This window comes from Mesocricetus auratus, unplaced genomic scaffold (genome assembly GCF_017639785.1).
Source record: "Mesocricetus auratus isolate SY011 unplaced genomic scaffold, BCM_Maur_2.0 Super-Scaffold_100007, whole genome shotgun sequence".
NCBI classification, from domain to species: Eukaryota; Metazoa; Chordata; class Mammalia; order Rodentia; family Cricetidae; genus Mesocricetus; species Mesocricetus auratus.
This window is the reverse complement of record NW_024429191.1, coordinates 92,303,389-92,324,793: the sequence shown is the minus strand read 5'-3', so window position 1 is coordinate 92,324,793 and position 21,405 is coordinate 92,303,389. Positions and strand designations below refer to the sequence as shown.

At 55.5% G+C, this 21,405-nt stretch overlaps 1 protein-coding gene across 3 annotated transcripts; it reads left to right on the top strand.

Annotated features, from left to right (window-relative positions):
- Nucleotides 1-188: 188 nt before the first annotated feature.
- Hid1 (HID1 domain containing) lies at nt 189-20,776 on the top strand. 3 transcript variants are annotated; one of them, XM_005069935.4, is made up of 19 exons: nt 192-370; nt 6,942-7,091; nt 7,772-7,942; nt 8,466-8,582; nt 9,250-9,356; nt 9,548-9,664; nt 11,264-11,486; nt 11,660-11,716; nt 13,058-13,198; nt 13,389-13,479; nt 13,689-13,840; nt 13,959-14,037; nt 15,764-15,928; nt 17,655-17,882; nt 18,176-18,282; nt 18,774-18,854; nt 19,376-19,467; nt 19,565-19,723; nt 19,976-20,776. In XM_005069935.4, exons 1-19 carry the CDS (start codon nt 305-307, stop codon nt 20,037-20,039), a joined length of 2,367 nt encoding a protein of 788 aa, XP_005069992.1. In that variant the 5' UTR covers nt 192-304; the 3' UTR covers nt 20,040-20,776. The 3 variants fall into 3 exon arrangements, with proteins under 3 accessions (XP_040605975.1, XP_005069992.1, XP_005069993.1); XM_005069936.4 differs by having other exon boundaries at nt 193-370; nt 8,469-8,582; XM_040750041.1 differs by lacking the exons at nt 19,376-19,467; nt 19,565-19,723; nt 19,976-20,776 and having other exon boundaries at nt 189-370; nt 18,678-18,803.
- Nucleotides 20,777-21,405: the final 629 nt, after the last annotated feature.

Genomic DNA, 21,405 nt, shown 5'->3' with positions numbered 1-21,405 from the left:
ACAGGAGGGGGAGATGGAATGGGACAACACTCGATTGTAGTACGTAGGACCAGGAGTTGGGTTCCATGGAGAAGAACTCTGGACCGCTTCTCTGGAGGCCTGAACGGCAGGTGCAGAGGCGGGGCCTCTGGGTCTAGGGGCGGGGCCACAAGGGGGGTGGGGCCGACGCCGGCGGCGGGCGGGGTTCGCAGCTCCGCTCCGCTCCTCCGAGAGCAGCTGGGGCCGCCGAGCTGGAGCTAGAGCCGGAGCCCGAGTCCGCGGCAGAGTCGGAACCCGGGGCTGGGCCGGAGCCGGCTCCGTCGACATGGGGTCCGCAGACTCCAAGCTGAACTTCCGGAAGGCGGTGATCCAGCTGACCACCAAGACGCAGGTGCGCCCGGGGGCCCAGCCTCTTCATCCACCTGCCCGGCTTGGGGGCAGGGCAGTGACGGGGGCTGGGTGAACTTGGCTCACTCGAGCGTAGGGTGACCCGCTAATCCAGAGGGGGATGCTGAGACCAGCACCGGAACGGGATCTTCCCCCTGTACCTCAGGGCTCCATCTCTACCTCTGGGAGCCCACCCTAAGCCTCCTCTCCCCTGGGAACACTCTCCCGGGCACTGCTGCTGCCACCTTAGGCTGACGTGTGCCTACTCCTGAAGCCGGCGGCGGCGACAACGCTATCCGCCCCCTGTCCCGCCCCCCCAGTGCCGGCAGCCTCGCATAGCCAGCCTCTTCCCGCTCCCACCTACCCATCCATCGCCCTGTTCTCCTTCCTGCCCTCAGTGCCCACGATCCCGGACGCATAGCCCGGGCTGACTCAATGCAAACAAAGCCGGGCCGGCGCCTGCCGGGGTCGGGGAAAACAGCTGGTGTGCGGTGGCGGCGGCCGCCTCTCTGGGCCCTGGTTGATGCCTGCGGGCAGGGAAGGCCCAGGTCTTCCTGGGAGCTCACAGAGTGGCAGGCGGCGGCAGCCGGGGGGAAGAGGAGCTGTCCTCAGGCCTAGGGAAACAGCTTTCCAGTTAGGGATGCTCCAGGGGCTTCTCCGGGCCCGATGGAGCTGATTGGCTGTGCATTCTGGTACCCGAAATGGGGATTCCGGGTTCGGGCATGAGGAGGGACTCCCAGATTGCCTTTAGTCTGCTGGAGAGGAGCCATAAGTACCATCAGCCCAGTCCGTGCTCCTACATTTCCCCGAGTCCACAAGTGTCACAGAAGCCCCTCCCATCCCCAGCATACACCTCTTGACCCAGATAGGTTCCTTCCTTGTCCTCCCCTCACTCCCTATTGCTGGGACCAGGCTCCTCTGATCACGGAGCTACCCAGCCAAGCCTCTCCGAGGCCCTGGCTGTCAAAGGGCTCTGGACCTAGGGCCATCAGCCCCCCACCCCCACCCCGCTCTTCTCAGAGCTCTCTATATTGTTCTTGGCCAGTTTGAGTGGGGTCAGGAGAGCCGTCTTCCCACAGCTAGCCAATCACAGCCTCTGGGGGCAGACCTCTACTCCCACTCTGCTGCCCACCTTGGAAAGGTCAGGGGCTGGGAAACGAAATGCCAGGGCTTCTATCTAGAGAGCCCATTGCCAGCCGAGATGCCCTTGATGAAGACCAGAACTTCTCTTTGCTCCCCATGACTTGTTCCAGAACCCCAAAGATGAGGCTCTAGATCTGTGGGCAGCAGGAAAGGGTGGTTTGGGGCGCCTCACACAGTATAGGGCGACAGGGAGGGGGGAGGGCATCTCCCATGTTTACTGCCTTGCTGGAAGGTGTGATAGGCTCGGCAGGTCTTTTGGGAACAGGATGAACTCAAGACTGATCTTGGAAGGTGGGCAGCACCCTGCTTTGGCAGCTTCCCCCGAATACTGCATCTGCATCTCTTTTCCTGGCTGAGATGGTCTGTCATCCTTGGCTGAAGACAGTCGGTTGCTTGGACCAGGGCCTAGAGTAGGCTGGAGACCCAGCCTGGGCTACTCCCCGTCTTCCCCCCTCCTCCTCTCCCTCCTCTTCTTCCTCCTCTGTCACCCCTTCCTCCTCCTCCTTTTCAATTATATTATTCATTTATTGTGTGTGTGTGTGTATGTGTGTGTACACACACGTGTGCACCATGGTACGTGTATGGAGGATAACCTGTGGGAGTCAGCTTTCTTCTTCCATCCTGTGGATCCTAAGGCCTGAATTCAGGTTATTAGGCTTGCACAGCAGCGAGCAGACAGTGCCTTTACCAAGTGTTTTTACCAAGAGCCTTTACTGCTGAGCCATCTCGCCGACCCATGGGCTTTTTTGTAAGCAGGAGGCTCTCACAGGTGGGAGGGATCAAAGCCTTGGACTCTTTATAGAGATCAGCTTTGGGCAGCTGGGATTCAGGAGTCTGAGGCGGTCTCCCTGGACCTTTACCCAGTGTCCCCAGGGTGCTTCAGGTGTGTTGACCACAGAATGACCTCACTTCCAGACCCTCAGAGTGTGCTGTGGGCCTTAGGCCAGTGGACTCTTCTCCTGTAGGCCGGAGCCTGGGCGCTTGCAGGTCAGCCTTCCCTGCTTTCCTGCCCCACATCCTGTTTTTTTTCCTGCCCCGTTGGCCAGCCCTGGGCCGGGCTTAACCCTAACTCTGAGGCCAGCAACGTTGGCTGTGCTTCCTGTCTCCTTTCTTGGCCAGGGCCCCAGGGTGGGGACATTACAGGTTCAGAGACACCCCTCCCCCCAGAGCCTGCCTATTTGAAGATGCTGTGCAGCAGGCCAGAGTAAGAGCTGGTAGGCGAACGTTCCCGTGTGTGCCCTGGGTGCTTTGATCACATGTCAGGACAGGTCATCTGGCTATATCACAGCTGGTTTTGCCCCCTGCCACCCCCACTCCAGAAGGAGACTGTTAAAGCCTCAGCTGGGGGCTAATGAGATGTCTCCGTGGTTAAGAGGGCTTGTTAATCTTTCAGATGAAGAGTGGTTCACAGCACCCATATGGGTGGCTCACAGCTGCCTATGACTCCAGCTCTGGGAGACCCAACACCTTCTTCTGGTCTCTGTGGGCATCCTTACATGCACACACACACACACACACACACACACACACATATTCACACACAGACACACATACTCATAAATAAAAATAAACTATTTTTTAAAAGCTGTATCTGATTCCCTCAGCCAATGCAAATGCCTCAGGTTCAGTGGGATCAGAGGTGAAAACTGAGATTAACAGTCAGGGCCCTAGGTCAGTCTCCGTGATGAGAGAGTGGGGGTGTGATGGTGTGATGGTTTGATTTCCACAGCCAGGTGTGGTGTAATCCTAGCATTTGGGAGGTTGAGACTGGAGGGTTAGGGTTGTAAGGACAGCCTGGTCTACACAGAGAATTCCAGGCTAGCTCTGGCTGCACGAAAAGGTTGGGGTGGGCAGGAAAATAATAACTTGTTTCTGAAGGGTTTCCCCTCTGCTTCTAGGTTGAACCTCTAAGGCCCCTCTTAAGTTTCATTTGGATTTGAGTCCCTAGGTGATGCTTGCCTTCAGAACTAGGTCAGAGGTCAGGTCCATCTGGGCTCAGCTGGGCTTCTGCCCCTTTAAGGGTGGTGACTGCCTGGGAGGTCCGCTGGGTATTAGAGGTGCTCCCGATGAGGGGAGTTCCACAGGCCTTCTGAGACAGACTTCCCACTCCACTCTGGTCTCCAGGCCACTAGGACTGGGGTCCCCGCTCCTGCCCTCCCCCATGTGAAGCAGGTGGCTGTAGAGCTGAGAGCCAGCAAACCAGCTCCTGGGCCTCTCCCTAGGCCTTTGTTTACCTCTAGATAACTTGCTCTACCAGTTCTGGGACCGAGGCTGCAGCCCCAGTTATTCTAGGGCTCCCCAGAGTGGAGTGGGGGATCTTTGTTCCGGAGTGGGCACTGTAGTGAAGTGTGCAGCCCCAGCTGTAGGTTTGGGCAGTCCCCTGGCACGAAGCCTTGTCAGGATTCACGACAACTTCAGCACCTGTCATCTGCCTCCACTGCAAGACCAGGGACAGAGGGCTGCTGGGCAGGGGCAGGGGCAGGGGCAGGGGCAGGGGCAGGGGCAGGGGCAGGGGTAGGGGCAGGAGCAGGAGCATCTAGACCTGAGTCAAGAATGTGATGACTTAGCCAGGTGGTGATGGCACAGGCCTCGAATCCCTGCACTTGGGAGGCAGAGGCAAGGGGATCCCTGTAGGATCTCTGTGAGAGATCCTCTGTAAAAGGCCAACATGATCTACAGAGTGAGTTCCAGGGTAGCCAGGCCTATGCAGAGAAGCACTGTCTGGAAAAACAAAACAAAACAAAACGAATGCGATGAGCGAAGATTGGTGCTGGGGGTTCCCGAGCATGCCTATACATAGAGACGAAACACCTGACCAAAGCACCTTGGGGAGGAAAGGGTTTATGTGGCTTATGTTTCCATAGCACTGTTCATCATCAAGGTCAGGACAGGAACTCAGGGCAGGGCAGGAACCTGCAGGCAGGAGCTGATGCAGAGACCATGGAGGGCGCTGCTTACTGGCTTACTCCCAATGGTTTGCTCTGCCTGCTTTCTTAGAGAACCCAGGACCACCAGTCCAGGGATAGCTGGACTGGGCCCTCCTCATTAGTCACTAATTTTAAAAAATGTCCTACAGGCCTGCCTACAATCCAATCTATGGAGGATCTCTGTCTGTCTGTCTGTCTCCCTTTCTGTCTCTTTCTCTGTCTCTGTCTCCCTCTGTCTCTCTCTCTCTCTCTGTTTTGTTTTGTTTTTTTGAGACAGGGTTTCTCTGTGTTCTGTGTAGCTGTCCTGGAAGTCACTATGTAGACCAGGCTGGCCTTGAACTCAGAGCTCTGCCTGCCTCTGCTTCCCAAGTGCTGAGATTAAAGGTGTGGTGCACCAGTACACCCAGCTTAAGGTTCCCTCCTGTCAAACGATCCCAGTCTGCATCAAACTGATATAAAACTATCTAGCATGGTGGAGGGGTTGTCAGCACAGGGGAGGGGATTCTGGAAATGAAATTTCATCTAAACTGGTTGCCTTGGTCATTTACTTGTATGACTGTCTATGTGATTCCAAGATCACAAAATTTTTTTTTTTGGTTTTTCGAGACAGGGTTTCTCTGTAGCTTTGGAGGCTGTCCTGGAACTCACTTTGTAGACCAGGCTGGCTTCGAACTCACAGAGATCCGCCTGCCTCTGCCTCCCGAGTGCTGGGTTTAAAGGCGTGCGCCACCAACGCCCGGCTGATCACAAATTTTTAAAATTTTATTTCTGTGTATTTCTTTGTGTGTGTGCCACAAATGTGCATGAGCCCATGGAGGCCAGAAGAGGGCGTCAGATTCCCCCGGAGCTGGATTTACAGGGAACCAAGCCTGAATCAGACAGAAGGGCATGCATGTAGTCTTAAGCTCTGAACCATCTCCAGGCCCATGAGCACGTCTATTTTTTAAGGCTTGTCTCAATAGGATCTGTGGGATTTTATTTATTACCTTTTGTTTATTTGTTTTTGAGATAGGATCTCACTCTGTAGCCTGGCTGTCCTGGAACTCAGTATGTAAACCAGGCTGGCCTCAAATTCACAGAGATCCACCTGCCTCTGCCTCCCAAGTGCTGGGATTAAAGTTGTGTGCCTGTTAAAATTAGAAACAAGCAAACCTGTGTGTGTGTATGTGAAGGGGGGAGGTTTACATTAGTGCAGTGTCACATGTGTGGAAGTCAGAGGACAACTTGTGGCAGTTGGCTTACTTTTGATAAGTAGACCCTGAATTCAGTACTCAGGTCATCAGGCTTGGTGGCAAGCCCTTTTACCAGACGAGCCATCTGTCAAGCCCCAAGCCTGTAGGACTTTGTAATTATTGTTGAAATGAGAAGATTATAGTGGGAAATGGGGACAGTCTGAGCAAAAGATCTGGTTTCATTTTCTCTGTATAGCCCTGGCTGTCCTGGAACTCACTCTAGAGATGGGCTGGCCTTGAACTCACAGAACTCTGCCTGCCTCTGCCTCTGCCTCCCGAGTGCTGGGATTAAAGGTGTATGCGATCACTGCCTGGCTTATGTGTATATGCTGGGGTTTTTAAAAAAAGATTTATTTATTTATTTAATGTATACACAAGTGTTCCTTCAGCATGTACACTATTGCACCAGAAGAGGGCACCAGATCCCACTATAGATGGTCATGAGCCACCATGTAGTGGCTGGGAATTGAACTCAAGACCTTCTGGAACTCACTCACGCTGTAGTTGAGGATGGCCTTGAACTTCTAATCTTCCCAAGTGCTGGGAGTACAGGCCTTCACCACCAATGCTGATGTGTGCAGGCCTGGAGATCCGCTCCGGGGCTGTGTGCACGCTACACAGAAACTCTATTAACAGTGTTGAGCTGACGTTTAGACTTGACCTAGCAGGCGGTAGGGACCCCAAAGGTCTTTATGTGACTTTGGCCATTTGTCTGGTGCATGGGGTTGGGGCAGTGTACAGACAGCATCAAGAGGGGTAGTTCTGGAGGCTGGGGCTCCCACAAGGTGACTGGACCTGCAGCATGGACCAGCAGTGGGTGCTGCGAGGAGCTTGTGGGGAGGGGTCAGTGAGCTCGCTGGGGTTGGCACTTGGTAGATGTGCTGAGAAACGGCTGGGGGTGAGAAGGCGGCGTTGGTGACGGTAAATGGAACGTATGTGCCCTTTGTTGTTTCCTTGGCGGGGAAGCCTTGGTCTAGGTTCTAGACACTTGACCTTGGGGTATGGCCTGGAGGGGACGACAGCTTCTCTCTCAGAGGTGAATTGGGGACTTAGCCAGGGATACACAAACCCTCGGGGACTCAGTTGGCTTTAGCGCCTAGCTGACGCCTGACCATGTACCCCTACCCCACTGTCTTGTGGCAGCCCTTTATCCAGATTGGGGGCTCCTGGGTGCCGGCTGGGATGGAGGGTAGTGGCTATGGTCTCCCTGCCAGGGTTTGTCTGTGAGTATCGGGAAGGAGTCCCGATCCTGGATCCTGGATTTCCCCCGTAGCCGGTGGAAGCCACCGACGATGCTTTTTGGGACCAGTTCTGGGCGGACACGGCCACCTCGGTGCAGGACGTCTTTGCGTTGGTGCCAGCAGCAGAGATCCGGGCTGTGCGAGAGGAGTCGCCCTCTAACCTGGCCACCTTGTGCTACAAGGTAAGGGCTGCCTGGCCCCTCACTGCTGCTTTCCCCCTTCCCAGGGTGGCCCGATGACCCAGTCTGCAGTAAGACAGGGCACACACTGGAATTCCCCATCCCCAGGTCCTGGAGGACCAGTCTCTTTGACTCAAGTTCCCTTTGGTAGGTTGAGGGGAAAGTAATTGTGCCTTATCCTGCCTTGGTCTGTATTTTCCACACAGCAGCTCACTTGGCATTCTCTGTAACACACTGTTGTCATTTTCTCTCTTACAAATTAAAAAAAGTATATTTTCTGTATATGAGGGTTTTGCCTGAATGTACGTATGTTTCACATGCATGTGTGATACCTGTGGAGACCAGAAGAAGGCGTTGGATCCCCTGGACCTGGGGTGACAGACGGTTGTGAGCCACCATGTTGGTGCTGGGGCTGAACCTGGGTCCTCTGTGAGGACAAGTGGGGTTTGTTTTGTTGAGACAGGGTTTCTCTGTAGCCCTGCCTGTCCTGGAACTAGCTCTGTAGACCAGGCTGGCCTCAAACTCACAGAGATCCACCTGCCTCTGCCTCCTGAGTGCTGGGATTCAAGGTCTGCCTTTTAACTACATCTCAGTCCCTGTGAACTAGCTGACCCCGGCAGCCTGGGTGGTCTGAACTCTGAAGGCCACTTCACATGTTCCTGCCTTGCTGCCTGTCCCCACAGGCTGTGGAGAAGCTGGTGCAGGGAGCAGAGAGTGGCTGCCACTCGGAGAAGGAGAGACAGGTCGTCCTGAACTGCAGCCGGCTGCTCACCCGAGTGCTGCCGTACATCTTCGAGGACCCCGACTGGAGGGGCTTCTTCTGGTCCACAGTGCCCGGGGCAGGGCGTGGAGGGGTCTGTGGGCCTGGCCAGGGCGGGTGGGAGGCGCCTGGCAGGGAAGTATGGGGATGAGGACTAGGGTAAGGTGCCACAGAGAGGAAAGGAGCCAAGTTTTCAGGTCCTCAGTTTCCCTCCAAGGGGTCTTTGCCCCCTCTATCCCGGAGCAGGGGAGCAGGGATAGGGCCCAGTGCCCGCATTAGAAGGTTCAGAGGGATCATATTGCCTTCTCCCAGACCCCACCTGCTCTGGGCTTATTCCCAGGCAAGGGCCGAGGGTTGAGACCCCTTGATTTCCAAGAGGGCTGGCACCCCCGGTGAGGAGGGTGTCTCTTCACTGCTCCCCAATCCCTGTCTCTGCTCTCTTGTGGCTAAGGGAGGTTTGGGGTAAGCAGGAACTCATTTCCTCTTCCTTCTGTTTCTTCCTCCCTCTGTCCACGCATGCCTGCCTGCTGACACCCAGTCCCTGACCTCTACACCCCAAGCCCTGGGGCCACCGCTCCTCGGCAAGCCTCCACTGAGCAACCCTCGCCTGTCTCTAGCAGAGCGAAGATGACGATGAGACCGCTCGCCCCTTGGCCGAGTCCTTGCTCCTGGCCATCGCTGACCTGCTCTTCTGCCCGGACTTCACTGTGCAGAGCCACCGCAGGAACAACGTGGTGAGACACTCCCCCTCCCCCCGGCCCCCCTTGCACCCTGCCTGGGCGGACTCCGACCCCACCAGGGCAAGAGATACGGGGTGCAGAAGCAGGGGTGGCTCGGAGAGCGAGGCTGTACTTACCCTGGGTGGGGTCGGGGGTGGCCCAGCTGGAGAGGAGCCAGCTGGTGTCCGGCCTGCCCCTGGCTCCCAGGCAGCCAGGCACAAGCACCCATTGTCCTCTCTGCCTCGGGGGAGGGGTGCAGGGCTGGGACCAGGAACTCCGACTTTTTTTTTTTGCTCAGGGCCTCCACCAGGAATCCTTCTCCCATCTTGCCACACCCCATCTCCCCCCCAACCTTCCCCTCCCTCCTTTCCCTGCCCCAGACTGGACTCAGCAAGTAAAACAGTCGATGTGAGACTGAGGGAAAGTGAGCTTTCTAAGAAATCCAACAACATTCGTGTCTCTTCCTGTACATTAGGGCATGGGGCAGGCGGCGGGGGGGGGGGGGGCGGGGGGCGGAGGACGGGGGAGGGGGCGGGGCGGGGGCGGCGCGGTCTTTAGGAGAATACTGGGGCTTGTTGCTGCCGCTGGAGGCGGCCTGACGCTTGGGTTGTCTGGGCTCGCCTCATGTGGCTGTTTGTTTCCTGACACCCTCATCCCCCCAGCAATCACTCCCTCTCCCTAGGACTCAGCAGAAGATGTCCATTCCCTGGACAGCTGTGAATACATCTGGGAGGCTGGTGTGGGCTTTGCTCACTCCCCACAGCCTAACTATATCCACGACATGAACCGGTGAGCCTTTGGGTAGCTCATAGACCCCCAGGCCTTCCAGAAGACCCAGTCCACTTACCATCCAGTCTCGGCAGCACAGGGAGGACTGGGGTCATTTTCCTCATGGATCTTGGCCAGGGTGGTGCGCAGGGCCGGCAGCTCCTCCCTAGAGGGAGCCGGGTCCTAATGCTCCCTTCCGGTCCTTCCTGCAGAATGGAGCTGCTGAAGCTGCTTTTGACATGCTTCTCAGAGGCCATGTACCTGCCGCCATCCCCAGAAAGTGGCAGCACCAACCCCTGGGTGCAGTTCTTTTGTTCCACAGAAAACAGGTGAGAGGCTGCGGGCCTTTCTAGTATTGCAAGGCACTCGTGAGTAGAGCTCCAGCCCTGTTGGCTTTATTTGAGGAGAGGTGCCGCCCCCTGGTGGCCTGAAACAGTAATTTAGCTACACCTTTGAACCATCAAGATCCCCAGACCTCCTGGGGTCCTGGGTGGCCCAGGTCACATTGCTCACTGGGAATATAATGTGAGGGGCTTGAGATGCATCTCTGTGTGTAGAACATCTTGCTTAGTATGCACAGAGCCCACCAGCACCGTGTGAACCAGATGTGCAACGATGATCCCAGCATCCTGGAGGTGGAGGCAGAAGAAGAAAGATGTTTAGGGTCATCCTTGGCTACTAGTGAGTTTTAGGCTGGCCTGGGGGGTACATAAGACCCTGTCTCAAAAGCAAAAAGAAGATTAATGTATATATTTTATTTAATTCAGTATGTTTTAAAAAGTGAGCATTAAGTTTGTCGTGAGTTTATAGAGCTATCAAGATCATTTGAGTTTCCTTCTCTCATGCTTCTTTGCCCAAATCCGGTGTGTAGGTGTACTCCCAGCATGCTTAACTTGACCAACCACTCACTAGTACTCGGTAGCCGGCCACATTTGGCCTGTGGTTGTCTTTGGGACCGTGGGTGGAGAAGAGGGTCTGAGGACCACCCTGGTGGATGGAGAGGTCTGGGCGAGGAGTATGGGGACACCTATGATACATGTGGGTGTCACACAGTCATCAGTGGGACATATAGCACTTGAAATATTCACTCCAGCTGTGCATACCCGTGACTGTGATGCTGGCATCATAGGCTGTGGCAGACTGGCAGACTAAAACCTTTAATCTTGCTTCTGGACTCTGATCCCTGCATAGAGTGGCTGGCTTCTTGTTATCCCCAGAAGAGAAGGGCTTCCAAGTGACCCCTCTATACCAGTCACAAATCAGAGGCTGGCCAGAGTTTCTTCTCATAGCTGAGTCAGGCAAATTGCCACTTTTTTTAAAGGTTTATTTATTCTGCATACAGTATTCTGTACTGCACGTATGTAGGCCAGAAGAGGGCACCAGATCTCATTGTAGATGGTTGTGAGCCACCATGTGGTTGCTGGGAATTGAACTCAGGACCTTTGGAGGAGCAGTCAGTGCTCTTGACCTCTGAGCCATCTCTCCAGCCCCAAACTGGCACTCTTTGTTGCTCACTTAACTGCTGAATCTCAGTCTCTCTGCCTGTAAGATGAGGAACTTGAACCCTGCACGTCTTTCTGGACCCGATTCAAGTCATCCTGTGGCGTGGGGGCTGGGGGATGGAACTGGGTTCTGCTCCCCACGGGGAAGCTGCACCCCACTGCACTTCTAACCGCTTCTCGGAAGCCCCAGTGGAGGGTGTGTGCCCCTGAGAACTGAAAGGGGTGTGAGCGTGTTTTCCACAGGGTGTCCTGCGTCCTCTGCTGTTGGCTCAGCCTGGCCCTGGTCAGGGTCAGCCGCTCGCACGGAGAGGGAGGGCCTTTTCTATTCAGGAAGGCACCAGCAGCTCAGTAGCTCAGCAGCTCCCCCTGTGGCTGGAGAGGACCCACGGGAGCACCCCTGCAGCCCTGTGCTACTCTCCCCTGCAGACACGCCCTGCCTCTCTTCACCTCGCTCCTCAACACCGTGTGTGCCTATGACCCTGTGGGCTACGGGATCCCCTACAACCACCTGCTCTTCTCAGACTACCGGGAGCCCTTGGTGGAGGAGGCTGCTCAGGTGCTTATTGTCACCCTGGACCATGACAGTGCCACCAGCGCCACCCCCACCGTGGATGGTACCACCACGGGCACCGCCATGGATGACGCTGAGGTAAGGACCGGATGGAGAGATGGATGTGGGCAGATGGTACCACCTTTGACAGAGGTTCTGGGCAAGAGGCACACATGGAAGGGGCCCCATGGTGTGCCTGGGGGCATTCAAGGGGTGCTACCCAGGCAGACCAGACTGGAGGATCTGCTCACCATGGCCCCTCCCCTTGGCAGCCTCCAGGGCCTGAGAACCTGTTTGTGAACTACCTGTCCCGGATTCATCGTGAGGAGGTGAGTCAGCCATAGCTGGAGGAATCTAACTGCCCACCTTCCACAATGACCGTGGTTTTGTGGGGATAGAGGAGCCCTGTCCCCATGCATGGAAGAGCATGGTCACCCTAAGTAAAATAGTGATGGCAATACTTGGGAGACTTTTTGAAGCATAGAAAGGGTTGATGGGAGTTGGGGTGTGTGGCTTGACCGGGAGAGCGCTTGCCTAAGGTCTACAAAGCCCTCACTTCAATCTCCAGCATTACACAGTCAGGACACATGGTGCATGACTCTAAAGCCAGCATCTGGGAAGCGGAGGCAAGAGGTTTAAAAGTTTAGAGTTGTGGGCCAGGCGTTGGTGGCGCACGCCTTTAATCCCAGCACTCAGGAGACAGAGGCAGGCAGATATCTGTGAGTTCGAGACCAGCCTGGACTACCAAGCCAGTTCCAGGACAGCCTCCAAAGCCACAGAGAAACCCTGTCTCGAAAAACCAAAAAAAAAAAAAAAAAGTTTAGAGTTGTTCTTGGCTAACCTGGGCTACAGAAGACCCTGCCGTTAAAATAAACAACAACAAAAAAAACAAACAAGTAAATAAATAAACTGAGCATGGTGGCACATGCCTTTAATCCCAGCACTCAGAGGCAGGCGGATCTCTGTGAGTTTGAGACCAGCCTGGTCTACAGCCAGGACTGTTACACAGAGGAACCCTGTCTCAAAAAACCAAAACCAAGTAAATAAATAAAAGAAGGAACGAAAACAAAGGATTCATAGCCCCTGCTGGGCCAGGGTAACCAAGGCAGCTTCCCAAAGTGGGGGATTGCTGTGATGTTGGGGTTCAGAGGTGGCCTGAATGTCCAGGCATACTCAAGGAGAGTAGAGGTACTACAAACTGGGACCCTAACTTCTGCAGATGCACAGCGAGGGCCTATAACTGGGCCAGCCCCCCGTCTCCACCCCCAAGATCAAAGTAGAGCATAGCCCAGCTTGTGGTGTGTGCCCAGTAAATGACAGCTCTGTGAGAACTGGGGAGTACTTCTAATGTGTGATGGGGGGGGAGAGGTGCTGGGGGGCGGGGTGAAGGACAGTCCCTGTCAACAAGGAATCCAGGTGGTCAGGAGCCTGGTTCAGAGGTTCATCTGGGGGTTACTGGGAGCTGCAGCCTTGCATAGGGGATGCTCTGACTTGCTGGAGGGAAGGCAGGGGCTGGACTTTCCAGGGTGCTAGCAGTAATGTCCAAACCCTGACTGGAGGTTTGAAGGTTCTAGGAGATTAATTAGGATATGAGAGGATGAGGAGGCCTATATGGGGGTACCCAGAGCTGTAGGGAGCTGGGTTGGAAGGAACCCTGCTCTGCCCCCCAGGACTTCCAGTTCATCCTCAAGGGGATAGCTCGGCTGCTGTCCAACCCCCTGCTCCAGACCTACCTTCCCAACTCCACAAAGAAAATCCAGTTCCATCAGGAATTGCTCGTTCTCTTCTGGAAACTCTGTGACTTCAACAAGGTGAGTGGGCTCCGGGGCCCAGCCCGAGGGCAGCAGACAGGGAGGGATGCAGCTGATGACTTAGCAGGGTCCACGGAGTCCAAGGACTGACATATGACATAGCACTGGGGTCTCCCCAGCCTAGGTGGGAGGGGCGGGACAGAGCCATGCCTCTCACTGACTGAGGCCGCCTGTCCCCTCCCATTCCCAGAAATTCCTGTTCTTTGTCCTGAAGAGCAGTGACGTGCTGGACATCCTGGTCCCCATCCTCTGTTTCCTCAACGACGCCCGGGCAGACCAATGTATGACGCAGTGGACCTGTGATCCGGGGTCAACATGGGGGTCTTGATTTCGGGTGGGGTTCAGCCAGTCTGTCCTGCCTCCCCCAAACTCGGGCCTGGTGTCCTAACCTTCCATCAGGGGCTCCCTTGACCCCCTGGAGATGGGTCTTTGCTGAGATTCCCCCTCCCCTCCTTGCTCCTGTGACAACCCTTGTTATTGTGTACCTCAGCTCGGGTTGGCCTGATGCACATCGGAGTCTTTATCCTGCTGCTTCTGAGTGGGGAGAGGAACTTTGGGGTACGACTGAACAAGCCCTACTCAGTGCGAGTGCCCATGGACATTCCGGTCTTCACGGGCACACATGCGGATTTGCTCATTGTGGTAAGGGGGGTGTGCGTGCATGCATGCGTGCATGCGTGGTCAGCCTTGCGGGTGTGGGGGTGACATTCTCTCCTAGGATGGTGGGTAATTCGTGCCACCCTTCGCCCTTCCTGCTTAGGTGTTCCACAAAATCATCACCAGTGGTCACCAGCGGCTGCAACCCCTCTTTGACTGCCTGCTAACCATAGTGGTCAACGGTAGGGGCCCAGAGCCTGTCTTCCCCGTGGTCACCAGCAGGGGGTGCTAGGGCACAGGCCAAACAGCAATCAGGCCCCTGGCTCCATTGCCTGCTGATTTTTGTACTACAGTATAAGGGACAACCAGACGGGTGATGAAAGCTTCAGAGTGCCCACGAGACGGCTCAGCTGGTAAAAGCTCTTGCCATGCAAGCCGGGCGTAAAAGTGGAAGGAGAGAATTGACGCCACAAAGTTGTCTTATGACTTACACACACACACACACACACACACACACACACACACACACACACACACACGTGCACACAATAATAAATGACATTTCTAAACAGCTTTAGAATACACTTATCTAATCTTGGTTCGAGACACTGCCTCTTAGGTATGAAGAAACTGTAAAAGTCATTGCTATAGCTTGTGTTCTGCTTCATATCCAGTCTTCAAAGTTCTGTTCACACAGGACATCTCAGCTGAGAATGGCTGTGTTGCAGACGTGTAATGGCCACTGGCTACTTATTGGGCAGTTAAGGTTTGGGGTGTTGGAGTTTCAGTATGAACAACCAACAGCACCTTCAGGGCTGCAGGCTGCCCTGGGAATGCAGGCAGGAAGGCGCAGGCTAGCTGGCGGTCCAGCAAGATGGGTAGCAATAGTAGAATGAGTTTTATTATGTCTTTTGGGCGGTGTGATTCGTTGATAGGTCTAGTTTACATTCCTATCGCTGTAACAAATACCCTTACATTGAGTTGGCTTATAACACCAGGTCACAACTCGCCATTGAGGGGAAGTCGAGGCAGGAACTGAAGCAGCTAGTCACACGGCATCCACAGCCAGGAACAGAGAAGTTAACAGATTGTTGCTTTCTGCCTGGCTTCATGGGCGCATCTAGCTTTCCTTATGCTTAACTGTTGAGGGCCCAGCTTAGGGGATGGCACCACCCACAGTCACGGTGGGTCTTCCCACCTTAATTAACAGTCAAGACAACCCACACGTGACATGCCCGCACGTGAACGTTATCTAGATAATTCCTCGTCCAGCTCTCTTCCCAGGTGATTTCTAACTCGTGTCACATGGACGGTAAAAGCTATCATGCTGGCCCGGCTGTGATTTGAACTTCCGAGTATCTGGAGTGGCACAATGGGTCCTAAAGTCTCTAGCTAGGTTATGAGCCCTGTACTTTCCCTTAGTTGATCCACTGATTCTGCTTTTTCAAGTCCCAACTGAGTGCCCAGCAAGCAGGGGACAGCTCTGAGGATGTGACCAAGATGGTCCCACCCTCTGGGGCCTTCAATGGAGCCAGGGAAAAGGCAGGGGACAAGGATACACATAGGTCAAACTATGGCTTCCTCTCCGATTCCCACTCACAGAGCTGCCCCGAGGGATATAAATCTAAGGACAGCAGCTTGTCACTCTTGAAGGATGTCACGCATGTCCCGTGTTCACACCCCTGCCCTGTCATTTTTACTGCCGGGGAACTTGGGCTCAGTTTATAATCCTCTCTAAACCGTCTTTATCTCCATCCTCATCTCTGTCCTTCCTCCCTGTGTTGGGGAGGTGCCTGGGAGAGACGAGCTGGGTGTGCCTTTGAGGTTGCGGGGTGGTGGGGCCCTCCTCGTCTTTGGGGGGGATGGGACAGGTCGCTGGGGGCACAGGGGATCAGTGGAGGTGAGCTGCTCTGCCCTGGCCTGGAATTTCCAGGGATGGCGCAGCACCAGCTGGCCCCTCCCTTGCAGTGTCACCCTACCTCAAGAGCCTGTCCATGGTGACCGCCAACAAGCTGCTGCACCTGCTGGAGGCCTTCTCTACCACCTGGTTCCTCTTCTCGGCATCCCAGAACCACCATTTGGTCTTCTTCCTCTTGGAGGTCTTCAACAACATTATCCAGTACCAGTTTGATGGTGAGGCCTGACCGGAGGCCCTGGCTTGCCTTAGGGGAAGCCCTAGCCTGGGAATCTCGACTCTTAGTTTGCTCCTTCCGAGTGCACTTATTGAGCACCTGCAGTGTACCTGGGCCTAGGGAGTGCAGTGGGGAACCAAAAGCAGATGTTCGCCATCCCTCCTGGAGCTCACCGCTGGGCGCAGAGTCGCAGAGAGAGGCTTTAGGCTGTCCGCCCGACCCTAAAGTGTTCATTTAGAGTTGGGTGGCTGGAAAACTCAGGGCGTCAAGAGCCTTCTGGCTGTCGAAACAGGCGCCTCACCAGTATCACCCGTGCAAATCCAGACCTTGCCATCAGGTGCTCCAAGGCCATGAGTTTGTCAGTCTCTGAGCCTTGGTCCCCTCATCTGTTAGATGCTCATAGTGGCTGGGCGGTGGTGGTGCACGCCTTTAATCCCAGAACTCGGGAGGCAGAGGCAGGAGGATCTCTGTGAGATCGAGGCCAGGCTGGACCGATAGCCTCCAAAACAGTACAGAGAAACCCTGTCTCGTAAAAAAAAACCAAAAAAAAAAAAAAAAGATGCTCATAGTGATACTGCAGTAAATCTCTCTCTCAGGGCTCACGCCTTTAGTTCCAGCACTTGGGAGGCAGAGGCAGGCAGATCTCTGTGAGTTCAAGGCCAGCCTGGTCTGCAGAGTGATTTCCAGGACAGCCAGGGCTACACAGGGAAACCCTGTCTCAAAGGACAAAACAAAAACGAACAATTAAAAAGGCCCTTCCTCAGAGGTTATTGGGGGAGGGGGGATTAGTAACTCACAGAAAAAAGCACTCGGCTCAACATCTAGCAACTCAAGTATTAGCAATTATTGTTACCATTTCCAAAATAATTAAACTTTAGATGTGTGTGTGGGTGACGAGTGAGAGTAAGGTGGGCCAATGGCGTTGCACGGGAAGGGACTGTGCAAAGGCCCGAGTGGACCCTAAACCAAGCACAATCGCGTTGCACGGGAAGGGACTGTGCAAAGGCCCGAGTGGACCCTAAACCAAGCACAATCGCGTTGCACGGGAAGGGACTGTGCAAAGGCCCGAGTGGACCCTAAACCAAGCACAATCGCGTTGCACGGGAAGGGACTGTGCAAAGGCCCGAGTGGACCCTAAACCAAGCACAATCGCGTTGCACGGGAAGGGACTGTGCAAAGGCCCGAGTGGACCCTAAACCAAGGCAGGGTGGTGCAATCCAAGACTGCAGAGGGGTGAGCGGGCACTGAGGGCTCCGGAAAAGTCTGCATCTTCCCGACAGCTGTGGGAACCCAGGTAGATGACGGAGGACAGGCACATGACAGTGTCCTCCTGGACTTCTCTGTGTGTCACTGAGAGGGTTACGTATTGACATTGGGTTGGTGTACTGAGAACAAGGCTCAGATTGTCCCACCATGCGAGATGAAACCCCCTTAGTGCTGGGCGGCAAGAGGATTTCAAGATGCCTGAAGAAGGGTGCTAGGGGAGCTCAGGGCACAGCTGTTTTAACATCTGGACACCCCGCCTGCATCAACTTTTTGGTTTCTCTCATATCTGCTGTGGCCACGGACACCCATACAGCTGGGCCTGTCCTGCTCTGGGCACCCTGCACCAGTTTTTAATCCCTGGGGAAGAGACCTTCCTGTCTCACAAACTGCCCTCCAGTCCTGGAAGCCATCTCAGACATAGAGTGGGAAGCAAAGTGAGGATAGACTTGTCCCTCCCACAGGCAACTCCAACCTGGTCTATGCCATCATCCGTAAGCGTGGAGTCTTCCACCAGCTGGCCAACCTGCCCACCGACCCACCCTCCATCCACAAGGCCCTGCAGCGGCGGAGGAAGACGCCGGAGCCTCTGTCTCGAGCTGGTTCCCAGGAGGGTGCTTCCATGGAAGGTTCCCGCCCTGCTGCCCCTGCAGAACCAGGCACCCTTAAGACCAGCCTGGTGGCCACTCCAGGTCTGTGTGCTGTGAGGCTGGGAGAGAATGTGGGTCTTGAATGGAGACGGCACTGTTAGGGGGTGGGTGTGATCTCTGGGGTGTCGTTCCTGTCTAGGAAGCTGAGGAAAAGGAATTCAGTGCCATGTGGGCCTAGAAAGGTAGCTTGACAGGGGTGAGGGGAGGGGCACGGACAGGGCTCAGAGTTGAAAGTGACTCTGGGAGGGGAGGGCAGACACAGTGCCTCTGCCATTAATGGGTGGCCGGAGGGGGTACTGTGGCATGCATCCCTCTCCCTCCCGTGTCTCACCCAGGCATTGACAAGCTGACAGAGAAATCCCAGGTATCAGAAGATGGTACCTTGCGGTCCCTAGAGCCCGAATCCCAGCCAAGTTCAGCAGAAGGCAGCCCGTCTGCAGGGGTAAGGTGCTGGGGATGCCTGGAGGGTGGTCCTGAGCATCTCTTCATTGCCTTCCTCTCTGAGCCCTGAAGTGCAGGAGTGGGCAAAGCCAGGAAACACTGAGGTTGCCATTTTTAGACCAAGGGAATCAGGGCTGGCATTGCTGAGCCAGGGGAAGGGGGCCATTTACAGACCTCTCCCTGGCTCACTAGTCACGGCAAAGCCTTCTGACCTTCGGGTCCCTCATCCATCAACCTTATCTGCGTCCGGCCTTTACCCTGCCTTCTGTCTCAGCCCCTGGCCCTAAACCTGTCACTGAGCTGGGCTGGGTTGGGCTGGGCTGGGCCAGGCCTTGGCCCCAGGGCAAAGGGTACAGGACTGGACCCACCTCTCAGGTGCCGCCAACCTCCCTGTAGCCCTGTAGCGGGGGTCAGAGGAGACACGCTGTTGCTCTGTGACTGCACCCTGCACCCATTCCTTCCCGGTCACGTGCATTCCTTCCCGGGAACCAGGAGCCCAGTCAGACATGGAGAGAGCAACGGCGGTTGTCCAGTACATCAACCAATGACCAGTGGAGCCCAACATCAGATTGGGTGAGGGACCCAGCCGGAGGAGCTGGGGGCTGGGAGCTGGGTGGTCGGCATGGCGCAGGGTCTGTCAGAGCCCCAGCTCTGGATGGGGTTAGAAGACCAAACACCTTTGCCCTGGAAGCCGGGCTGAGGGACAGTCCTTCCAGCTGTGTGACCTCTCAGCGGTTGCCCGTATGACCGATTCCTTTGTCAATCATCCTTGCTCGTGCTTCCCCAAATGGCTCCCACTCCCTGCGTGTTTCCTGGGAGCCCCACTGATTGCTCTGCAAGGGGGTAATAAACACCCTTATGATCGTGCCACACAGCCATTGTAAGGATTAAAGGGGACAGTCTTCCGGAAGGCACGAGGCACAGCAGCTGGCCGGTGTCAATGCTCGGCACAGCCTGGGCTCTTCCCATTAGCAACGGTTCCCCGCCACAGGCCCTGCTTGACACAGGCTGTGCTGAGCACAAGTGTCCTGGGGAGCCCGGGACTCTGGGTCAAGGTCAAGCCTGTCCCATAGCTCTGGGTGTGGCCCCCACAGATCTTGTCCTGGAAGTCCAAGCTGCCGCTGCAGACCATCATGCGCCTGCTGCAGGTTCTGGTCCCCCAGGTAGAGAAGATCTGCATTGACAAGTGAGTCTGGAAGCTGCTGGGTGGGTGGCCCTGGAGAGGGAGGGGCCAGCCCAGGCTTGGGGTGGGTGTGACCTGGAGACCCCGCCTTTTTCTCTAGGGGCCTGACGGATGAATCTGAGATCCTGAGATTCCTGCAGCATGGCACCCTAGTGGGACTTCTGCCCGTACCCCACCCCATCCTCATCCGGAAGTACCAGGCGAACTCAGGCACTGCCATGTGGTTCCGCACCTACATGTGGGGTGTCATCTATTTGAGGTGGGCTCTGTGAGGGGGCAGGAAGTTACAGCCCGGGGTAGATATGGACGGCTACCTGAGGACTGACTTCCCACCAGGGACATAGCTCCGGGTTCCTCCATAGTGGGGCTAATGCCAACCAATCTGGTTGAGGGTGGGCACCCATCACCCGGAGTGGGGGGGGTATCAGGATGGGCGGGGACCTTGTAGCTACCTGGCTCTTTTGCTTCATGGTGCACCCTTCCAGAAGGTGACAGCCCACTCCCTCTACAGGAATGTGGACCCGCCCATCTGGTACGACACTGATGTGAAGCTGTTTGAGATCCAGCGGGTGTGAGCATGGGGACCGGAGGGAATAGGACCACGAGGGCTGGTCCTAGACCCCGGTGGTTCCCCCAACCCATTTTTTCTGAGCTTTAAAGGACCAATATCAGGGCGTGGGGCCAGTAGAGTGTTTGGTCCCGGATGGCAGGAGCCAGGTGCCCATTGTGACTGGAGACAACAGGGAGAAAAAAAGAAATGCCCCTCTGCTCTCTAGACTGTTCTCCTAGGAGCCTTTCTCTCTGGAGCCACAGCTTTTGTCCACTCTGGCTCCTCCTTCAAGACCTGCCCTTGTGTCCTCTGCTCCTAGAAGCTCCCAGGTCACTGTGCCCTAATAGGTTTTCCCAAAAGAGGAGCCATGTGCTGTCCCTTGGGGCACCTGGCCATGGCAAAGGAAGTCCTGCCTACCTAGTCTAAGACTACTGCCCCAGGGCCTTTCCTGGCCAGGGCCCTTGGGGAAAGCGTGGTTGAGCTGCTGGCCACAGAGGCTGGGGGCTGGCATCTTATAGAGCAAGATTGGTGAGTGTGCTTTAGGGAGTTGGAGGGGGTTTCAGGGTCCCCTGCTACTGTCTTTGGGCCAATGGATAGTGCCTGACTGGCAGGGCCTGAAGGATGGCAGTGTCCCTGCCCTGCCTGGGTGGTGGGGGTACCACACTCTACTGGCCCCAGCTCTGGCCTCTGGGTCGCCCTTGTGCCAGTACAATCTCTGCTTTGTACAATCGGCCACTTTACACAATAAAATGTCCCTCTCTGTTCTGTGTCTCTATGCCTGGAATTGGGGGAGAGGGGTGCATGGCTGGGGCTCTTATTTCAGGGCAGATGGGGACTCTACACCCCAGAGTTCATCCCCTGAGGGCTCTTGCCCTATGACTGGGACACTAGCTGTCATTTGGGGGAGGGGGCGTGGCACTGCAGGATTGAACTCGGTCACCCGGTGTTTGGCCTAAGGTTTTTGTTTTGTTTTGTTTTGTTTTGTTTTTTTTGGTTTTTTTCGAGACAGGGTTTCTTTGTGGGTTTGGAGGCTGTCCTGGAACTACCTCTCGTAGACCAGGCTGGTCTCAAACTCACAGAAATCCGCCTGCCTCTGCCTCCCGAGTGCTGGGATTAAAGGCGTGCGCCACCAATGCCCGGCTGGTTTTTTTGTTTTTTGTTTTTGTAGTCTTATGTAGCCAGATCCAGTGTTGACAGGGCCTGGGTCATCATCCCTGGGCTTGCCGGTGTGCGGCCTCATGGGAGTAGGGGGATTCCAGGAAGGGCAGAGCCTCGGCTGCAGGGCTTTACCCTGAGCGTATTTGTTCTGGGCTCAGAGAGACGGATGCAGTGCTGGTTTTGCCTGCTCGATCACCTTCCTGCCACGCCCAGTGGTTCAGAGGACCAGACAG